At 26.1% G+C, this 19,879-nt stretch overlaps 1 protein-coding gene across 4 annotated transcripts; it reads left to right on the top strand.

Annotated features, from left to right (window-relative positions):
• The first annotated feature begins 9 nt into the window (after positions 1-9).
• Positions 10-19,808, top strand: PGS1 (Phosphatidylglycerophosphate synthase 1). 4 transcript variants are annotated; one of them, XM_016057501.5, is made up of 9 exons: positions 10-219; positions 3,091-3,316; positions 5,073-5,150; positions 7,562-7,836; positions 11,036-11,217; positions 13,299-13,618; positions 14,920-15,145; positions 17,055-17,137; positions 19,596-19,808. In XM_016057501.5, the coding sequence occupies exons 1-9, from the start codon at positions 206-208 to the stop codon at positions 19,713-19,715; spliced, it is 1,524 nt and encodes a 507-aa protein (XP_015912987.3). In that variant the 5' UTR covers positions 10-205; the 3' UTR covers positions 19,716-19,808. The 4 variants fall into 4 exon arrangements, with proteins under 4 accessions (XP_015912987.3, XP_015912990.3, XP_015912988.3 ...); XM_016057504.5 differs by having other exon boundaries at positions 24-229; XM_016057502.4 differs by lacking the exon at positions 10-219 and adding an exon at positions 276-392.
• Positions 19,809-19,879: the final 71 nt, after the last annotated feature.

Here is a 19,879-nt window from a genome sequence, read left to right as displayed (position 1 = left end):
TAGAACTTTAGGGCTGGCAACACAAACGCTATTTGTTTTATTAGTAAACAAACCTTGGATGAAATTTTAGAACTACCGGTGACAAAGTGGGATTATGTAACTTTTGTACAAAATTACAAATTAATTAAACGATAATTAGTGAAACTAATCAAAGTAAACAATGAATAATTGATGTTTACAACCTGTAGCTGACAAATAATTTATTATGATGGCAAAAACGTAGGAATATGTAGTTATCTTGGTTATTTTTTTTCTTTTCCTTTTTATCCAATAGTTTTGTTTTCTTCTTAGTGTGATATAAATAGATTTTACGATCTTTCTCCCAACACAAATGTAAACTTGAGATTCTATTTGAGCTCTTTTCGAATTTCTGCAGAGTAAAAGACTATTTCGTAAGCTATTTACCTGCATCGTAAACAAATAGCTCATATTTCTTTCTTTCATTGGCTTGTTCATTTTTGTAAAACATAGCAGAAAATTTTAAAATTCTTGAATCAGCAATTAAAACTTTTCTGTCAAACATTTTTTGTAAACGTGGTAATTTTGAGTGGTAAATTTTAGTGTTTAGTAAGACATATTTTTATTTAACTAACATTTTTATAACATTATTAATTAAAAAATTTTTATTTTTAAACCATTTGTTCAATATTGTACTTTATTTAGCAATAAATCTTCATAGTTCTTGTTTTTTTAATGTTTTGCTTTCATATAAATACGTCTATTTTATATTCTTAAATGGCGAATTTTTGATTTCTAATGCTCCATTCTGATTGATGCAGGATTTTTTTCATTATCTTATTTTACTAATTTCATTAAAGTAGTACATTCTATTTCTATAAGTGTTATAATTTTTTAAAATTCTTATTTTATGTTGAATTGAATTTATAATTCAATCATATTTATTATATTGTTGTATTTTAAGTTTAAATGCAATTAATAGAAAATTGCTTTTAAAAATGATATGAATTAATTTTATGTTTTTTTGTAATTGATAATGCTAAATAGTTTTAATGTTAGTGATTCTTTAAATATGTTGACTGTTGTCAAATCTAATAAACTATCTTCATTTTTAACATTATCATCTGTCAGTTACTGTTAATACAGGATTTAAGTACAAAAATTTGATTAAAGTAGGCTTGTCGGCATTAAAAAGTTGCATAAGACAACATCATTGGTACAAAGATTCATGTTATTATTTTCCGTTTTGTTGGTTTCTGTTTATTGCCAGCTATAATACATATTATAATAAGTTTCCTTAATATTAATTAATAATAAAATTATATATTTGATGTATGATGACTTGCAATTTAGGTTTTTAAATTGGGCAGGGTGGAAAGTGCTTTGACTCAAAATTAAATATGTTATCAAAACAACATTAATAACTTATTACATTATAATTTTGAAATTTTTCTGTGTGTGTCATTAAGTGCGTTTAATTATTGAATTGTTATAAATTAATATTTAATATTTTTCAATTAAATGTCATAAGTTGAAGATTAGGCCACTTTTTTTTCCTTATCTCTTTAATTTTTTTAATTTATCCAAATTATTTTTTATTTGCTTTCCTTGGAGTGTCTGCTTAAGTACTCTTAGTGACTCTTTTTAAAAATGCACTAACCATGAGGTGAACTAGCATTTTCACTGCTATTATCTTATACACAGTAGGTGTATTTTTGGCCACTGTAGTATAATTACTGTTTAAAAATTTGCACGTAATATTTTAAAAATTATTTTTTTTATGTTTTTTTTTAAAAATTCAAGAAATCGTCTCTAAAATCAATAAAAATAACCAAATCAAAATAATCTTTAAACTTTTATGTAAATAGCTAAATAGAAAATAAATAATGTTATGTAAATTGTAAGCAAGGAAGATAACAATGAAAAATATAATAATGACAACCAAGCTGACGTCGTCAAGGAGTACCTGCCCCGTAGGTCGTAATAAATTGTAGTTTTTTAAACTGTTTTTTAACATGAATTTTAATTTTTCTTATTATTAATTTTATGTAAGCAGGTGTCTGTTAACAATGAAATTTGGATCTGTAAACGGACCCTTCACAAAATATCTTTTCTTAAAAACAGACCCTTCACAAAATATTTTAACTTGAAAACGGACCCTTCACAAAATAATTTATCTTTTAATCGGACCCTTCAAAAATTTGTTTATCTTCATTATTGTTTTGTTAATCGAATAAACGCTCCCCGGGGTGTGGGAGAAAGACAGATGTAAACAAACTAAGTTTTGTCTTCGGCAGACGCTTCTTCCTTTTTTCGTCCGAAATGAATATTCTGCGTTCAGCAGTATAAGCTAAATACCAAATATTTGTGTGTTGCATCTCTAATTTAGTCGCAGCAATTGCTGTTTATTTTTGAAAATTAAATTTTTTTATTATAAATTTTCAGTGTTGCGCATAATCTTCCCTATCTATTTACAATTCTATCTATCAATGTAAAAACTCCTTGAAAAAGTTGTTTGCAATTACAGGATCCTACTTTAACAAAATAAGGACCCTGGTTGAAAGAATGTGACTTAACATTTATTTTATATTCACAAATTACGAGTAATTTTTTCACAATTTTACAAAAACAGGACCTTTCACAAAATGTCTGGACAGACCTCTGGTAAGGAATATCTATAGTCGGTTTACTCCTCTCATTATTCGTCTGGAACAGTGGCAGTGACTATAGTTACATGGTTTAACTATTTCAAGCAGGGATGTTAAGTCAGTATTTAAGACAGGTTTGGACTCAGGTTTGCATAAAAACAAACAAAAAAAGGAATCATGGAAGAGAGTAGTTCCCCTCTTTGAAATGTGCTATATTTTGTTTCCATAGCAGCAGATGGATTTAGACTTTGCGATGAGGGAAGTTCTTTCTATAGACAAAGTATAATATTTCCCATGTCATTTAATGTTTATCTTATGAAGCTAAATGTTTATGTTTAATTTGAGTGTGAAACCATTAGAGTTACAATCACATGAAAGAATGAGATGTATTCTTTCATGTGATTGTAAATTATTTTTTCTAATCTAATTGTGTACTTGTATATATTCATTTTTAACTTGTATTAATTTTGTATGTATTTCATAGCTCTCTCTTACTTCACCCTGAAAAACTGTGGGGGATATTTAGTGGCTTGACTGCTTATGCCATCCAGATTCCTATTTCTATAGCTCCTAATTTGTATGAGAAAAAAACCATGAAAGAATGCAGTCATCATTTAGCTTGGTTATCTGATTATTCACCAGAATTCAGTGTTTCAAGTAGAAATATTCAAATCCTTCAAGAACCTTCTGACTTCTTTGAAAAATTAAAAGTATTTATTCTTAAGTGCAAATTTCTTTATGTAACAAAATGTTTATTTTATTTATTTATTTAGTTAATTTTTTGTGCCTGGATTATACATTTCGTTTATAAAATTGAAAGTTTTATTTAAATTTTCAGAAAAAAAAATTGGTTTTGTAATTAATGGTATTTATAATAAATTGTAATTTTACCTAGACAATATTTAATGAAAATGATGCAATTTTACATGATTAAGTTTAATGGAAACTTTTTCATGTTTGCTGAAACTTCATGAATGGGAATTGAATTCTGGATTAAACCTGGTTGCTTTCCCATGTAACAATCAGGTTTTTCTCTTTGATATTCGCTAGATAAGAGATACTTATTAGGTAAATTTTTTCTACTATTTTTTCCATGTAATGAAAATAAATTTGTTGTAAGGGTGAGGCAAGAGTGTTTTTGTGGATAGTCTCATACTTTTAAATAAAAATTGGCATTTATAAAGCACTAATTTTACCGATTCTCCTCTGTAGGGGTAATTACTAGGCAATAGCCCAGTTAAACAAAAAGATATTATTGATTTTTGGACAAAAAATCTTAAGAAAAATATTTAATGTAGTCCAGATGAATAATAGCTGAAGATTCTTGTTTAACTTTGGAGCCTAAAAAAACTCAATTTGTTAAGGACCCTGCGCTTTATATAGCGTTGGTAAAAAAAAAATTAAGCAATAGATTAAAATGTTAAATAAATACATGGAAAGTTAAATAATGAAAAATTTTGTTATTAGTTGAGCAAAATCAAAAAAAAAAAAAATTCATATCTATTTTAATAAATTTAATGAAAATCTAATGGGACCATTAGTAATACATATTAAGTAAGGCCTCACTCTGAATAGGAAAATATGTAAAAAGGAAATCTTTTAAATATTAAATTCTACTGTTTCTTAATGTTACAATATGTACGGTAATATGTATTATAACAGTTCAAAGCTTACAAGATATTCTGTGTAAAATATTCCTTACATCAAGTTTAAATTATTTTAATATTCAAGTGATTTGGAGCCTCCAATCTTCTTTATCTTTGAATGTAGATTAAATTTTGGATTTTTGTTTTCTTGATATTTTCGGTACATAATTAACACATAATCACTTTAGATTTTTTATCAAGAAAATGAAAGTAATAAAATTATGCAAAAAAGTAGTTTAATGTTGTATGCTTGACTGAAAATTACTTACATTTTTTTAAATGAACAGTAACAGATTTGGATAATTACAAATTATTGGCTTCCAGATTATCAGAAAAATCCATAAAGGAAAAGATGTATGAGATGTACCTCTCTGAAAATACTGATTATATTGTTATAATACTGATTATTTGTTTTTAGAAAAATTCACCGAAAGTCTAAAATTCTGCATACTTAGATTCTCTTTCTGTTTAGGTTGCAAATTTATAATATATTAGTTCTATACATTTAAAATGATACCACTAAGTAAAGTAAGTAGTAATTGTTTGTTTTTAAAAGTAATTAAAGTTGCTGAATGCCAAATTGAGCATTTTCCCCTTTATTTATTAGCATTACACCATTATGGAGGTATAATTCTCTTGTGAGGATATATATTTTTAAGCATAACTGTTTATTGAAATTAATTTTAAAAAATATTTTGATGGGCAAACTATTCAAAAATATTAAAAAAAGACGAGTAACAATTTTCTTAGTTATTTTTTTTCATAAGTGTTTCATAATAATTATATGATTTCAAAAAATAATTTTACTTTTTATTTGTAGGATTTATCTAGAACTGCTACTAAAAGAATTACACTAGCCTCATTATATATTGGAAATGGTGCTTTAGAAAAGGAATTGGTAAAGCTATTTTTATTATTAATTATAAAAAGAGATACTATGCATAAAAACAGATTATTTTTGTTTATTTAAATGTTTGAGATTTCTTAAAATAGCTGAACTTTTTAAAATTTATCTGTTATTTTATTTAAGTACTTAAGAGTACTTTCTTTTAAAATTAATATGTTATTTTATGTTATCATTGCAGGGTTGGCTTTTTGCCGGCAGAAACCGGTTTTTGCCATGCCAGTGGCAGAAACTGGTTATAACCGGTAAAAACTGGCAGAAACTAAAAAGAACTTCTATATTAGTTCTAGTAATTGCTTAATGACATTTTGTTTAAGTAAACTGAAAAATTTAACTCCATGTAACAGTAACAAACTTTTTAATTCATTGTTTGTAAATATATATTATTTTGTTTATGTTAAATATAAAGAGTGCAGTATATCAAATATTTATTTAAAATGAAGAATAAAGTAATGTAATAATAAATATAAATACTAGATTTTGTTTTATTTTATTAAATTCTGAAATTCAGTAATTATCATTTAACTCTTAACATAACTGAATAGAGCTATTTTCAAATAGTTTTTTTCTTTTCCAAGACATAATTTGCATGACAACAATCCAATTATCATAACAGTAACAGTTTGAATCTTTTGTGAATGGCAGTGCCAGCTTGTTCTGCTGGATTTGAGAAAATCTTCTCAAATTTCTCGTTCGTGCATAGCAAATTGAGAAATTGTTTAGGTTTAGAAACTGCATCAAAACTTGTCTTCTGTTATATATTACTGCAGATTGCAAACACTGTAATATTTCATTTTGAATGGTGATGATTTTGTAAATAAATTGTACTTTGTTTAACATTTAATTGTTTTTTCTATGAATTATCCATTATATGTCAATCTCAGTACTTACTTTTATGTCATTTTCTGAATTTCTGCCAGTTTCTGCCACAAATGTGGCAGAAAAGGGTTTTTGCCATGCCGTTTTTAACCGGTTTCTACCAGTGGTTTTAACCACCTCGGCAGAAACTTGCCAACCTTGTCATTAGGGCTATGATGTAAATGACCTAACAAGTCTTAATAAAAAAGGTAAAAAATAAATAAAAAGCCTTTAAAAACCATCGCAAATAACCTTAAGCAGTGTTCTCCATAAGCATTTTTAAAAGCCCCCCTTCCCCTGCCTGCTCTTCGATGCACCCTCTTTGTCCTTTTTATAAGAATAAGCTGCCATCCCTTAAAAATCCCTTTTTATTCATATTTCACTTAAAAAAAACTTAACTTACTGTTTAAATAATAGTAAAATTATCTGTGTTTATAGATTTTATTCTGATTACTATTATAAATATTTTAGTTGTTAGGATTATTCTCAGCTGGTTAAATTTTTATAAGTTTCTAAAATTTGGGGGTGGGAGGGAGTTGAGTATATTAATGAATTTTTTAAGTGATTTTAAAATTTCTTTTTAAATAAATACTTTTTTCTTTTTTAAAAAAAATGCTTATTTTCTTATAATTTTTAGTTTAATTTGTAGAAAAAAGGTTTTAAGTTGTTTATTAATTATTCTTTTTTTTTTTAGTTTGCTTTTTTTTTAAAAAAAAATTTATGCACACTGGTTGCCTTTTAGCATACCTTAAATTATTTTTTATAACTTCAAACTTTTCTCTAATTATGATAATGAGTGAGAATTACTTATTGAAATACTCACATGAAATAGTATAAAATTAATTTAAAATTTGCTGAAGATCAAATTAAGATATTGTGTAATATTACATACTTTGATAAATTTTTACGGTGTTAAGTGAGTGCCCTTTCAAAACTCAAAGTGTTCTTTTCTGTGAGGGAGTCCCCTGCCCCTTTTTTAATTTCCAGGGAAAACTCTACCTTAAGATAAAAAATAATGCTCTTAAAATTTTTAAAAAACCTGCTTTATGTCAATTTTTTTTAAATATTTTTTAATTGCTACTTGTATTTATAAATTTAGTAGAAAATAAGGTAAATATTTAAGTAAACGAGTAATTTATGAATAAAATAAAATGTTAATAAATACCTGATAAACGATTTATTAATTTTAAGTTACAGTTATTATGAACATTAAAATTGCATTTTATTATCAAATGTTTTTTGATATTCTTAAATTAGAAAGACTGACTAAGGTTCAAAAGCATATTCTCATATTATGAAAAACTTTGTTCAACTTCAACTCTAGTATCTTAAATTAACGGGATTTAATGCAAAATATACTCTAATTTATAGAGAAAAAATTAGTTCACGAGCAAAAAGCTCTTAAATTGAAAAATATTATTCAAAAGTCATGAAAAATGTTTGAAATAGAAAAAAAGAAATTCAAAATGACAAAAAAAAAAACAAATCTCATAATAACGAAAGAAAAATTTTGCATTTCATTTCTTATATTTTAAATTCATTTTCAGATTTCATCCATAAATGAAGGACTACAGAACTCAAATGGAGGTCTGCAAGTGAAAATTCTTCTAGATTATACGAGGGGGTCCAGAGGGAAAGAAAATTCAAGAACTCTTCTCTTGCCTTTATTAAATCATTACCCATCACAATTCAATGTTTCCTTGTATCACACTCCCAAATTAAGAGGCCTTATAAAGTGGATTTTGCCTGATAGATGGAATGAAACTATTGGACTGTCTCATTTAAAGGTTTATTTATTTGATGATACCCTTATATTAAGTGGGTAAGTTTTTCTTATAATTTCTTTTAGCGCAATTATTTTGTTTATTTTAAAATTTTTATTGTATTTTTTATTAATTATGAATATTTCTGTATCAAAAGTTTCATTACTTATTTATTTTAGAATCAGGATTTTTATTGCTTACTTCTTTTCATACATTAAATTATAAAAAATCTGAGTTAGGGAATTTATTGAAGATGCTTTTATGCAAAAAAATGTTGTTGTTTTTCCCCATCAAGTGTGTATATATGAAGAAGACTGTATTAAACTGTATTGAAAATAATAAAAAATTTTAAAAAATTGCATGTCAGTGGGTTATACGAATAGGTAAAACATATGCTTTTTTTTTATTCTTCATAACTAAGCATTTACCGTTCATATAAAATCTAGATATGACCTTAACTCTTTAACATGTTCAAAGATTGCAGACATTAACTCTTGAATCAGATTTTTGAGTGAATATTGTGAGGAATTGACCAAGTCTAGAAACAGGCTGTCCTGAAAGATCTTGAACAGAAATCTTGTCTTATTCTGGGTTGTTATGTTAAATATGATTATGATCTATATTTTAATAACAATTTAGGACTATTTCCTTCAAGCTAAAGTAGTTTGTTTGTCAGAAATTTAAGAAAATATAAAATGTTAATTCCTCATTTATAATTTGTAACCTATGAGTCAAGCAAATATTTACAGGGTAACACAAATTTAAGTTAACTTTAAGTATTTAAGATTAAAAAAATTGTGCTTTTGGGAGATGTTTTAAAATTGTCATATTAATCTTCTGTAATAATTTATATCCAATTCTATTAATTAATTCTAAAGTCAACTTTAGACTTAGTTCTGTTATTGATTAATTAATGAAATGTTTTAGAATTTAGTAAAAAAATCTATCTTTCAAAAATAGTGCTTGGGCAATAAAAAAGATATCAAGTATTATTAGAATAAAATTTTTATAAATGGATTTATAGTTAAATAAAATAGAAATGTTTTCCCTGAAATTATTTAAAAAAAGTGTTAACTTTATAGATTATGCAACATAAATAACCAGATTGCAAATCAGGATGTTTTTCATTTGAGTTTACAAAATTGCTAGAATGATATTTAGCCTTTAAAAAATTATTGCTAAAATAAAAGAAAATTTAAGATGCAATTTGTAACGCTATATTAGATTATTTATAATAGGAAAATATAACAATTGTGTGTTGAAAAAAAAAATTGCTTTAATTTTTCAAATAGGATTTTTTGCAAGCATGCAAGCACATATTATTTGATTAGTTAATGAAATTTGTTAAAATTTGGTAAAAATATCTACAATGATCTCTCACTTATGCAGTCCCTTTCTTATACACGTTTCTGGTGGACTAGTATAGGCCTCCTTTACCTGACAACATCAATAAATAAATAGATATCGGAGTGAATTTACTTAGTGAGTGAACTCAGGAAAACAAAGCTCTTTCAGAAATATATATTTATTTGACAATTGTGACACATGAGTGAAGTGCAAATGATTAGATGAAAGAAAAATTTAACATAATCATAACTACATATAACCGAGTTCCATGCCGGAGCATGGACTCCTCTTCTTAAGGAACCTTACATAGTAGCTTTAACAAACAGTGGAAGAGAGAGCATTCTAGTGAAGTCTCAGCTTTTTAAACATTGAGATTTGGCGTCATCAACCAATTACAAGTTACTGAGCATCTTGCATAAATTATTTTACAAGTAGGTGAAGAGTTGAGTTGTAACTGGCTTCTCCCAAGATAAAAACATTGTCTCACGAACATGGTTTGTCACCACTCTCAATGAACTCCCTACATCGAACTTTTATGATGTCATCCCATAACTTAACAAGAGATAAACAATGAGCATAGATTCAACTGATTTGACTCAAAAAGACTCTTTTTGAGAACTCTAGAAAAAAAAAACAACTTCGATTGTAAATTGTTTTGTGATAAATTAATAATTGGAATAAAACAACGATTAAGTTTTTAAGTATTTTTCTTCTATTTTTTCTTTCAAATACTTATTTATTTATTAAGTTCATTAAATCTTAAACCTCCTCGTACTTAAATGTTCAGTCGAGTATACATTGTGTTAATTAGAAATAAAATGTAGTAAAATGTATTATTATTCTATTTTTTAACTCTTTATTTTGGCTTTTCACTTTTGCGTGTGTCTCACTTATAAACGTTTTTCCTTTGGCCTCCGCTCATGAATGAGAGGTCACTGTAACTTTAAAAAAATTGTACTTTGGTAATAAAAATGATATCGAGGAAAGGATACCTGTTGTACCAGCCATAAACAGAAGGATGATATTGCATTTGAACTATTGTGACAAACTCTCCTCTTTCCCCCACTACAACACCTCTGGCGGTGAACTAAAACAGTCTGCTGGGAACCGCCGTAAAGTACGGACGATTAATTCGAGCCCAAAACCCCCTCTTCCAAATTCTTGTATTTTTTTATTCTTGTTTTATTTTATATGTGTTTTGTCCTTTTCAATAAATATTTAGAGTTAGATTATTTCTGGCCTTTCATTATTCATGTGAATTCGTAAAAATACAAATAAACCAAGACTTCCCCTAAACTTTACTTTTATTAATCACTTTGTTAAGCTGAATTTTAGCTGAACATTTTGGGAGTTTTCTCTTTTTCTTCCTAAAAATAAAGTTATTGCAGTCTTTTTTTTTGTCAATTAGGAATTATTTTCTGACTACTATAGTTAAGAAAATTGAGGATGTAAGAAACGATATAAAACTGAATTTTTCACCTCTTTTATAAGTTGACCTCAAAGATAACCATCTAATGCGGTCAATTTTAAGACTTATCATGATGGATTTTATTCATTGCTAAACAATTAATGTTATTTTTTCTTCAATCTCATTTGAAAACTATTTATTTAATTTTTTGAAAGAAAATACAAATTTAAAAAAAAAAATGAAAATTATAGTATAATGTTTATTTTCACATCTCAATAAAAAATGTTTTTCTGGAATCAAATTCTATGTAAGTTATATTATCATTTTAATGGTCTATTTGGGTTTTTAGGCATTCATTATTTATTTATTTGCTTAAAACATTGTGAAAAGTGATTTACTTAATTTTGAAGCTAGACATTTGATAAGAATAAAATACTGACATTTTTATTTAGTATTATTTTTTAGATATCTATGATGTATGTAATTTTTTAAAATTATTTTAGGGCTAACTTGAGTGATCAATACTTTAGTAATCGTCAAGACAGATATGTTGTCTTTAATGACTGTAAAGAGCTGTGTGACTATTTTGATGATTTAGTGTCAACTATATCATCAATGTCCTTCCTATTAAAACCTGACAATTCTGTTATTTTGCATTCTGACTGGAATATACACCCATCAGAAGGTATCTTTCTTTTTTAAGATTTCTTTAAGATATTAAGATTTCTTTTTTTCTTCAAAAGAGTAAAATATTTTTATGTGAGAAATTTTGAAAGTCATACTTGTATTTTTACATTGATTACATATTACATCTCTTTATGACTTTAATTTATGTAATTAGTAGGTGAGTTTTTTTCCACACATATATGCAATATATGGGGTTGGGATGCTATATTTTTTTTTCACATCAACCCCTTTGAATATTCATTGTTTATTCTGCAAAGAAGTTCAATTGCTGTCTATTTCACTAATTTACCTTATTCAGTTTATGAAATATGTTCTCAAACATGAAGTAGCACAATGGAAAAATCTTCTTCAAGTGAATATTTCATCTAAATTTTAGTATTAAAACCTTTCCTATTTAATCTATTCTCCTGATCTACCTTACTTAGTCTAGGAATTCTATTTCCAAACATAAAATTTTAACATGCTGGAAAAATCTTCTTTAAATAAATATTTCTTCTTAATTGGTTGTATTAAAATCTTGCCCATCCAATTGACTCTTTTTATGAACTTTATTCAGACTTCTAAGTATGTATGCAAACATGAAATAATAATATTCTGCAAAAACCTGTTTAAGTAAAATTATCTCAGCAAAAAAAAAAAATTCTGAACAATGTAACTTATACATAAATATAGTCATAAAAAATTAATAGTTATTGCTAATTGTGGAAGTGCACCATACTGAATATCAAGCCTTTTTTTTTTTTTTTGGAAGGGGGGGGGGTTGTATTAAAGTTATTTCTGGTGACATTTTTGTATAGGTCTCTACATCTTACCAATAAAAAACTCTACTCTACAATAAAAAAACACACCAATATCTTTAAAGTGTAATATAACATAATCAATATACTTATCCTAACTAACTAAACCTTTTATTTAAAATAGTAAGTTTAAATTATTTGTGAAAATTAAGTAATTTCACTATTCTATCATATGTGCTTTAATATATATGTCTAAATTCTCTAAATTTTTCTTCTAAGAAATTTGAAAAGATTGCATGAAAAAAATGTGAACACAATTTCAAATATTTAATCTCATTTGCAATTTTTTTAGAGTATAATTCTTAATATATTTTAATAATAATTAAAATCTTATTTTAGATCTAAAAAAGTTTGTTAACTGTTTCAAGTCTTTAAATTATAATGAACTACCTTTAATATAAAAGTTTTTTTTAATGTAAATGGATTTTTATTATAATTTTAATTTAAAATGTTTCAAAATTATTACGTAGTGTTAGCGAGGAAACTTTTTCATTATGATGAATTCTTATATTTTGTTAAATTTTTTAAAAATAATATTCATTTCTAAGTGTAAAAAAGGGAATTTTAAGAATTAAAAAAAAAACAGATTTTATTGATGAAATTTTTTTGCTATTAACTCAGTGTACAATGTTAAGGTAAAAATACTCTGTGATTTTTTTTTGTCGCTTTATTTCAAGACCTTCTGTCTCCTTATTGAAATGGTCTATTTTACCATTTTTTGTAAATTGTATCCCATGTTGACTGTAGCTTAGATAATTTCATTCTGGTCATCTATTTTAATTTCATATGTATTTAGAAATTTAAATGAATGTAGAATTTATATTTTTTAACTTAGTATAAGAAATTTAAGTTATATATATATATTTATATATATATATATATAGTAAATGATTTTTTTTTCCTAAAATTTTTATTTTCTTATTTTTCATAATAGTAGTAATAAATAAATTATTAATGTCAATTTTTTTAGCTTCAAACAGGTATCATAAGCAAATTTTAATCTGGAAATATCTGCTAGTTAGAATATATAAATTATCAAATGAAAAATTAATATACAGTTATTCTTATTGTTATTAATTCTTTTAGTGTTATTCTTTAGAGTTTTGCTTTTCAAATTACAAATTCTAAGTTAACTTATTTTTTTTAACATCATAGTGCATATTTAATCTGCTATATAGTTAAATATTATGATTTCAAAATAATGTTAACATTTAATTTTATTTGTATTGGATTTTATTTACCTTTGTAGGCTTAAAATAATATTTTAAATTTTTGCTTCTAGGTAGTTTTAAAGAATTTGTTTCAAAAGCCAATAAATATCTCCAGAAATTCATATGCCCAGTTAAAAACAGATCCATCCACCTGAATAACTGTATGGAGCATGGTTCAAAAAAGAGTGATACCCTAGTATACCCATTACTTCAAATGCACACTTTCAATATTAGACAAGATGAACAGGTTGTAGAAAAATTTCTTCGTCTGGCGGAACCTAATTCATGCATCAAGTTAGCTTCTGGCTATTTTAATCTGACAAATCATTACATGAGTATTATTTTAAAATCTTCAAAGGCTTTGTACAGTTTGCTAGTCGCTTCTCCTAAGGTAAGATGTCTGATTTCAAACAAATTGTATTTTATTTGAATATATGATGTGTTATGCAAGTTGTATTTAGGGGTGGCAAAATAGACAATCACATAGAACCACAAAAGAAACTATTCAAATGGCAACTTTACGCACCATCTATGTCTCGATTTTTTTTACTTTGAAGATAACTGTCTTTCAGATGTCTATTGTATTTTTAAATTGTTTCACTATTCTTATAAATAATATTAAATTTGTGTTGTCGTTATGTCACTCTCCATGCAATTAAAAACTTCCTTATTGTTTTCAAGATAAAAATTTAAAAAATTCACAAACTTGCATAGTTTAAATTAGCCTGTTTTTAAGGATAATTTAAAACTTTACATATATACATGCAAAATGATGGCAGTCGGACCGAGCAGGAAAACAGACACAGGATTTTAATGAAAGCAAAATAGTTTTATTTGATCATTCTTTATTGAGTGGCAAGCGAAAAGTGTCGTTTACTCTATCGACAATCAGTCTTTCTAATAGGGAAAATCTTGCAAAAAATCTGAAAATGTCTCTATTTAGGGAAAAGAGGGAAATCTTAGAAATTACTATTGGTTTATTAAATAGGTCGTGTGATTCCCACAAAGAGTAAAGGGAAAAATGTCTTTTCTTTTAATTATGCATACTTGAGCCAAAAATAGATTTAAGAACAGGGTGTAAATTTAAAAGTGTGAGAAAGCGTTTCGATTCGAAGAATTAATTAGGAATTGCTTTATAGCAAAGAAATAACATAAAGAGATTAATAGAAGCTTTTTATGTTACATACATGTATTAGCATAGTTTACATATAATTTCAGAAAGTTGCGTTTATATGAATTCAGAAACTTACGATTTTGATATTTTTGAAAAAACCGTTTTCAGAATTTTTTTTTCTTCATAACACTGTGATACACAAAAACTTCTTGCTTACATGGAAATACTGATGTCCCCCCCCAAAAAAAAAAACACTCTTAAAACTAAAATGTGGCTCATCATTATATTACCCTTCTTTACTTCAAAATATTTGCTTTCTATAATTCCCTACATTTATAAGAGAATGATCTGCTTTTACAATATAAATCAGCATGATTGTTATAGAATACATATTTATTATGTGGATTATCAAATTTAGTTTAATTTAATCATTATTATTTCAATATGTTACCTTTAACAATTGCCATTAAAACATTAACTTTTTGTAAACAGTAGGAAATTTTATTTTAAATTAAATAATTGAATTAGCACATGTTTTATGCTTACCTAATGTAGAATGATATTTATTGTTTATGCAGGTTAATGGTTTTTATGGTGCATCAGGAGTTTCAGGTGCAATACCGATGGCATACACTCATATAGCCAAAACTTTCTTCTCCAAAGTTTTAAACTACAGACAGCAAAACAGGATTGAACTTCGTGAATATGAAAGATCTGATTGGACATTCCATGTAAAAGGACTGTGGTACTACAAGCCTGATGAAACCTTGCCATCTGTTACCTTTATTGGATCGCCAAATTTTGGTAAGTATCAAATTTAGCAATTCAATGTTACATATATATATATAGTAGGCAAATTAACAATGCACAATTTTAGAAAATTTCCCTCTTGTTATAAAATAGCTTATAAAACTACTTTATATTTGACTGAATTATAAACAATAGCTACACAGCTTGTTTTACTTCTTGTAAGTACATAACTTATTATTCTTCCTGCCGTCTTTGGTTCATATCTTTTGAAAATTAATGTACTAAATGGAACATGGTTGAATAAAGACTTCATCAGCGATGGGCAAAAAAAATATTCTAAATTAAAATTTACGCATGCTTAGGGAGAGTCTACTATTCACCTTTGTCAAAATTTGTAGGTACTGTTTTATATTTAATTCTATTTCTTTTCATCTTCAATTTAAGGCCAAATTTACAAGGGTTGCAAGGCTCAGAGCTCATCAAAAAATTTTTTTAATAAAACTTGTTTTGAATTTAATATTTTTTTTAAATAAGAACATGTTATAATTAAAGGATCAATATTAGACTTAGAGTATTGGGCACCTAGTGGTACCCCTTGTATCTGTTACCCCGGGGTGTCTCAGCTCACATTATGAGAATCTTTGTAGTAACATATTGCTTCATCAACACTTGCAACATAACTGACTAACATTGGTTAGACATGTCTTAGCTGGTTAAAGGTGAAATTGTTGGAAATTCTTTGATATTCCTCCGATAAATAGGATTGGTAATCCTCACTTAAACCAATTAAATCTTTTATTCTTTCTTTATCTGTAACATACACAGAATGTCCACTAGTAAAGTGAGAATGAGCGAGTTTTGATACTATCCATGATGCAAGTTTTGTTTCTGTATATTTTTGAATCCACCACCTCATTATTAATTATTTTTTAAAGTGTTAAATATTTATGTAGAAGTGATGACCTTTCTAATACTAATATTTCTATTCTTTTGCATTAAGCTCTAATATTTCTATTTTACATTTTCTTCTACTCTCGCCATCTTAGACTTTAGTTTAAATTTTTAAATTATGTTTCCGTCATATTTTTTTGTACTTAAAATTTTTTTGATGATATAGTATTATTAGGCAGCGCGATTCCTTTAAAAAAAGGTAGAAAATAAAGGGATCGCTTTATTAGATTAGGAGAAATAGCACTTGATAATTTTTAGAACGTCTAAGAATTTTTTCTCAAAACTTAATCTAATCATGATTTTACTTAGCAATAAAATCATGAGATTTGTGTTTTTGTGTAAATGATTCAAGGCTACATGCTTCTCAGTTTTTAGATTTTTTTAATATTTAATTTTTTACAGTTTAAACTGATGAAAACCAATTTAGATGATGCTAAAAAATTCATTTATTGTTAATTGCATGAAATTGAAAATGCTTATCAAAAATCTAAAATCAGGCAACTGTATGCTATTTATTTATTTATTAGAAACTGTAAATTTCAGAATTGTATTGGCATAACTTTGTCAAAAAAATTAATAGATAATCGAAAATACCTCAAGCTTTATATTTTATATTGTGATTGGGTTGCAACGTTGTATTTTACATGTATACTGCCAAATAGTGTAACTATCGATCATCAGTTTATCTGTGAAAATTAAATAAAAGGGATTAAAAGCACATTTAGAACTTTCCCTTCTCGTCTCCACTCCTTAGATAGTTGATTCGGCCAGGAGAGCAAGGGCCTCTTAAGAAAAATTCTGAAAAAGTAACTTTTTTCAAACTGCTTAAAACCTGACCATAATATTATTGTTTCGTTTATTAACTGAATACTCTAAATAACTGAAGTTGGCAATCTTATAAATTTAATCCTTACTGTATAAATAACAAATAGATTGATATGTTATTTAATTACTCAAAAAATTGATGCATTTTTGTATTGAAGTTATAAAATTATATACTTTTTTTCTTTAGGTTATAGATCAGTGTACAAAGATCTTGAGGCACAAGTTGCAATTGTAACTTCAAGCAAAGATCTACAACTTCAACTGCATAATGTAAGTATAAGTAGTATTATAATTTATATTACTTCTATTCTTTTCTCCTCTTTATTTAATTTTTCATAAAAAGTTGTTTGAAAATTTAATTTTATTTTATTTTTTAGTTTTTGAAATTATACAATGCAATTTTTGGAATTTATTTGATTTCTCTATGAATAAAAATTTTTGCTTACAAAATAAATAATTTTAATCTCATTAATCATTTAAATCTGTACTCTCCTGTTCCAATAATATATTGCCATTATCAGCTCTCAATAAGACCATCAAAATAAAAAAGAACTATTCTTTGTATCAGGGCTTTAAAAATGCCCAAAGCTTAAATGTTTGTTGTGTTATAGGTTTGAAATTTCTTCCAAAATTATAGTGCTTTTTTTTAGTTACAATAATTTTTTCGAAATATTTTTAGAAAAACTTTTTGAATATTGCTGAAACTTTTTGTTATTTTTTCTTTAACAAAAAAAATGTATTTGATTTTACATAACTCTTGAATAAACTAGCATACGTGTTAAAAATAATAAAAATCAAAATATATTGAAATAGTAATAGTTTCTTATACTTAATTTATAAACTTGGGAATTTATATAAACTAAACCTCATGAACTTGGAGTTCAAATTCATAAATAAACAAACTGGCATATTAAGCTATTTGTATTATATTTAACATAACAGAAATATTATTTGAAAGGCCAGACAGAGCTTGAAATATTAATAACTTTTTGTTGACTTCATTTTCTTCATATCAATACATGACAAGATCATCAGCACTTCGGAGACAAGATAAAATAGGTATAAATTCCGGAGAAAGTAATCCATACTAATGAACTTTATTCAAAGTACTAAGTTTTTTTAAAAGTTAATCATTAGTCATCATTTCATTAGATTATGTTGCATCAAGTTTTATGTGTTATTTTAAAGGTTTTCTGCAATTTAAAGAAAATGAAATTTCTTTAATTTTTCTAACTTGAAGATTGTTAATATTAGTGAATTTAAAATATATGGAAAGATTATAATGATCCTTTGTTTTAGTTTTTTTTTGATATGTGGCTTTCAAATTTATTACTTCTTTCAGCCAATTGTAAAAAGAGCCGTCGATTTCTAGTGTGATTTTTAAGCTAAACGCAGGGGTGCATCAGCCATGTAGCATAAGTTGTGTCCATCCTAATTTTCTTGACCTTGGGCTCAGAGGTGCGGGTGTAGGTTGGATGGTCAGTTCTACTACACGTTTAGTCCCCAAGTGTGCTTGGTACTGAAGAGATGAAAGGCTGGGTCATTCTTTCTTGGTTGAAGGATAGACTTTGAACATGGAAGGGACTACCATACTCAGCCTTATTTGCTTTTGTATATCAACATAATTATCAGTTTCCAGTTATTTTCCAATTCTGAAGCTTAAAGAAAATTCCTTAAAAAATCATAATGAAAGAAGCTAAATTTGTTTACAGGGAAAAATTTTTACAATTGTTCTACAATAAAATTTTTTAGCTCATTTTTTTATTTTTAAAAATATAGATCAAAAATTTCTGTCGGCACTGAATTTCTGAAAAGTGTCTTAATTTTACCTTAACCTTGTTTGCGTAATTGGATGTATACTGCACCTTGCTTTGTAGTATGACTACATAGAATTTATTATTTCAAGTGACCAACAAAATATTTAAGTCGTTTTCACTCAGTTCCATTTCTACTTGCTTAAATAAGTTAATTTTAAATGACAATAAGAAACAATATAGACACGAATGTTATGTTATTTCTTGTAGATGCAATACAACTACCAATCAGTATTGTTGCTTATGTTTATTATAATTATTCTTAATTGTTTCTTTTGTAAAGTTTTTTATTATTAGTATATGATTTAATTTTTTTTAAAGATTTGTTAAAGAAAAGGAAGAGAAAAATCTATTATTTTAAGTAAAAATATAGACTTTATTATCATTATGTATGCAATAAAAAATAACTTCCAAAATAAGTAAGAGAAATAATTGGAAAACTTGTAAGAATAAAGTTTTGCAATTATCTAAAGTTTAGCTAGTGAGAATATTCTTTCATTTAATGGAATTTAATTTTTTACAGTGTTTACACATAGTTTTTTCATAAATTTTTTGTTATTACCTCAAATTTTAATAAAAATTAGAATAAAAACCGGTGCTTAAAATTTTTCATAACTATTATAAAATCAGTTCTTCGTGGTCTGGAATAAATTTGGTTTGCAATGCATAGTGAAATTGACATAAAACTAAATTTAAAAAAAATTCCAAAATGAAATTTTTTTGTTTGAACATTAATTTTTTTCTTACAATTTTGACTTTACATTTTTTTTTTTTTTTTTTTGTTTAAAAATAAGATCCAGTTTATAGGAATTAAAATGTACCAATGCTACTGTCAAATGGCAAAATGAATTAATTCGTTTATCACAAAGATTTTTTCTTCATATTGAGTTTTTTAATAATTACTTTATTTTTAGGAACAGCAAAGGCTTTATGACAGAACTACAGTAATTGATAAAAGTCTATTTGATAGACCTGATCGGAAAGTGTCACTTTGGGTGAAATTGGTCACATTTTTCATCAGAGATTTCTTTTGATATTTATTCTTCATACATTTATAAACATTGTTGGGAGAATTATAATTATTGTTATACATTTCATTGTTCATTAAAATTTTAAAACAATATAAATTTGTTTCAATTTTTAATATTCTTGGGATATTGTTTTATGAATATAGAAAAAAAATATATTACTTTGTTGC

Source organism: Parasteatoda tepidariorum, chromosome 9 (genome assembly GCF_982258835.1).
Source record: "Parasteatoda tepidariorum strain Cologne lab strain chromosome 9, Ptep-v5.0, whole genome shotgun sequence".
Classification (NCBI taxonomy): Eukaryota; Metazoa; Arthropoda; class Arachnida; order Araneae; family Theridiidae; genus Parasteatoda; species Parasteatoda tepidariorum.
Note: the sequence above shows the minus strand (reverse complement) of the source record. Positions and strands in the feature narration are given on the sequence as shown.

Bases quoted from the DNA above. Each gene is read 5' to 3' on its own strand.
- PGS1 (XM_016057501.5), top strand. The intron at 7,837-11,035 runs GTAAGTTTTTCT...AAATTATTTTAG, and splicing joins GATACCCTTATATTAAGTGG to GGCTAACTTGAGTGATCAAT. The intron at 11,218-13,298 runs GTATCTTTCTTT...TTTTGCTTCTAG, and splicing joins GAATATACACCCATCAGAAG to GTAGTTTTAAAGAATTTGTT.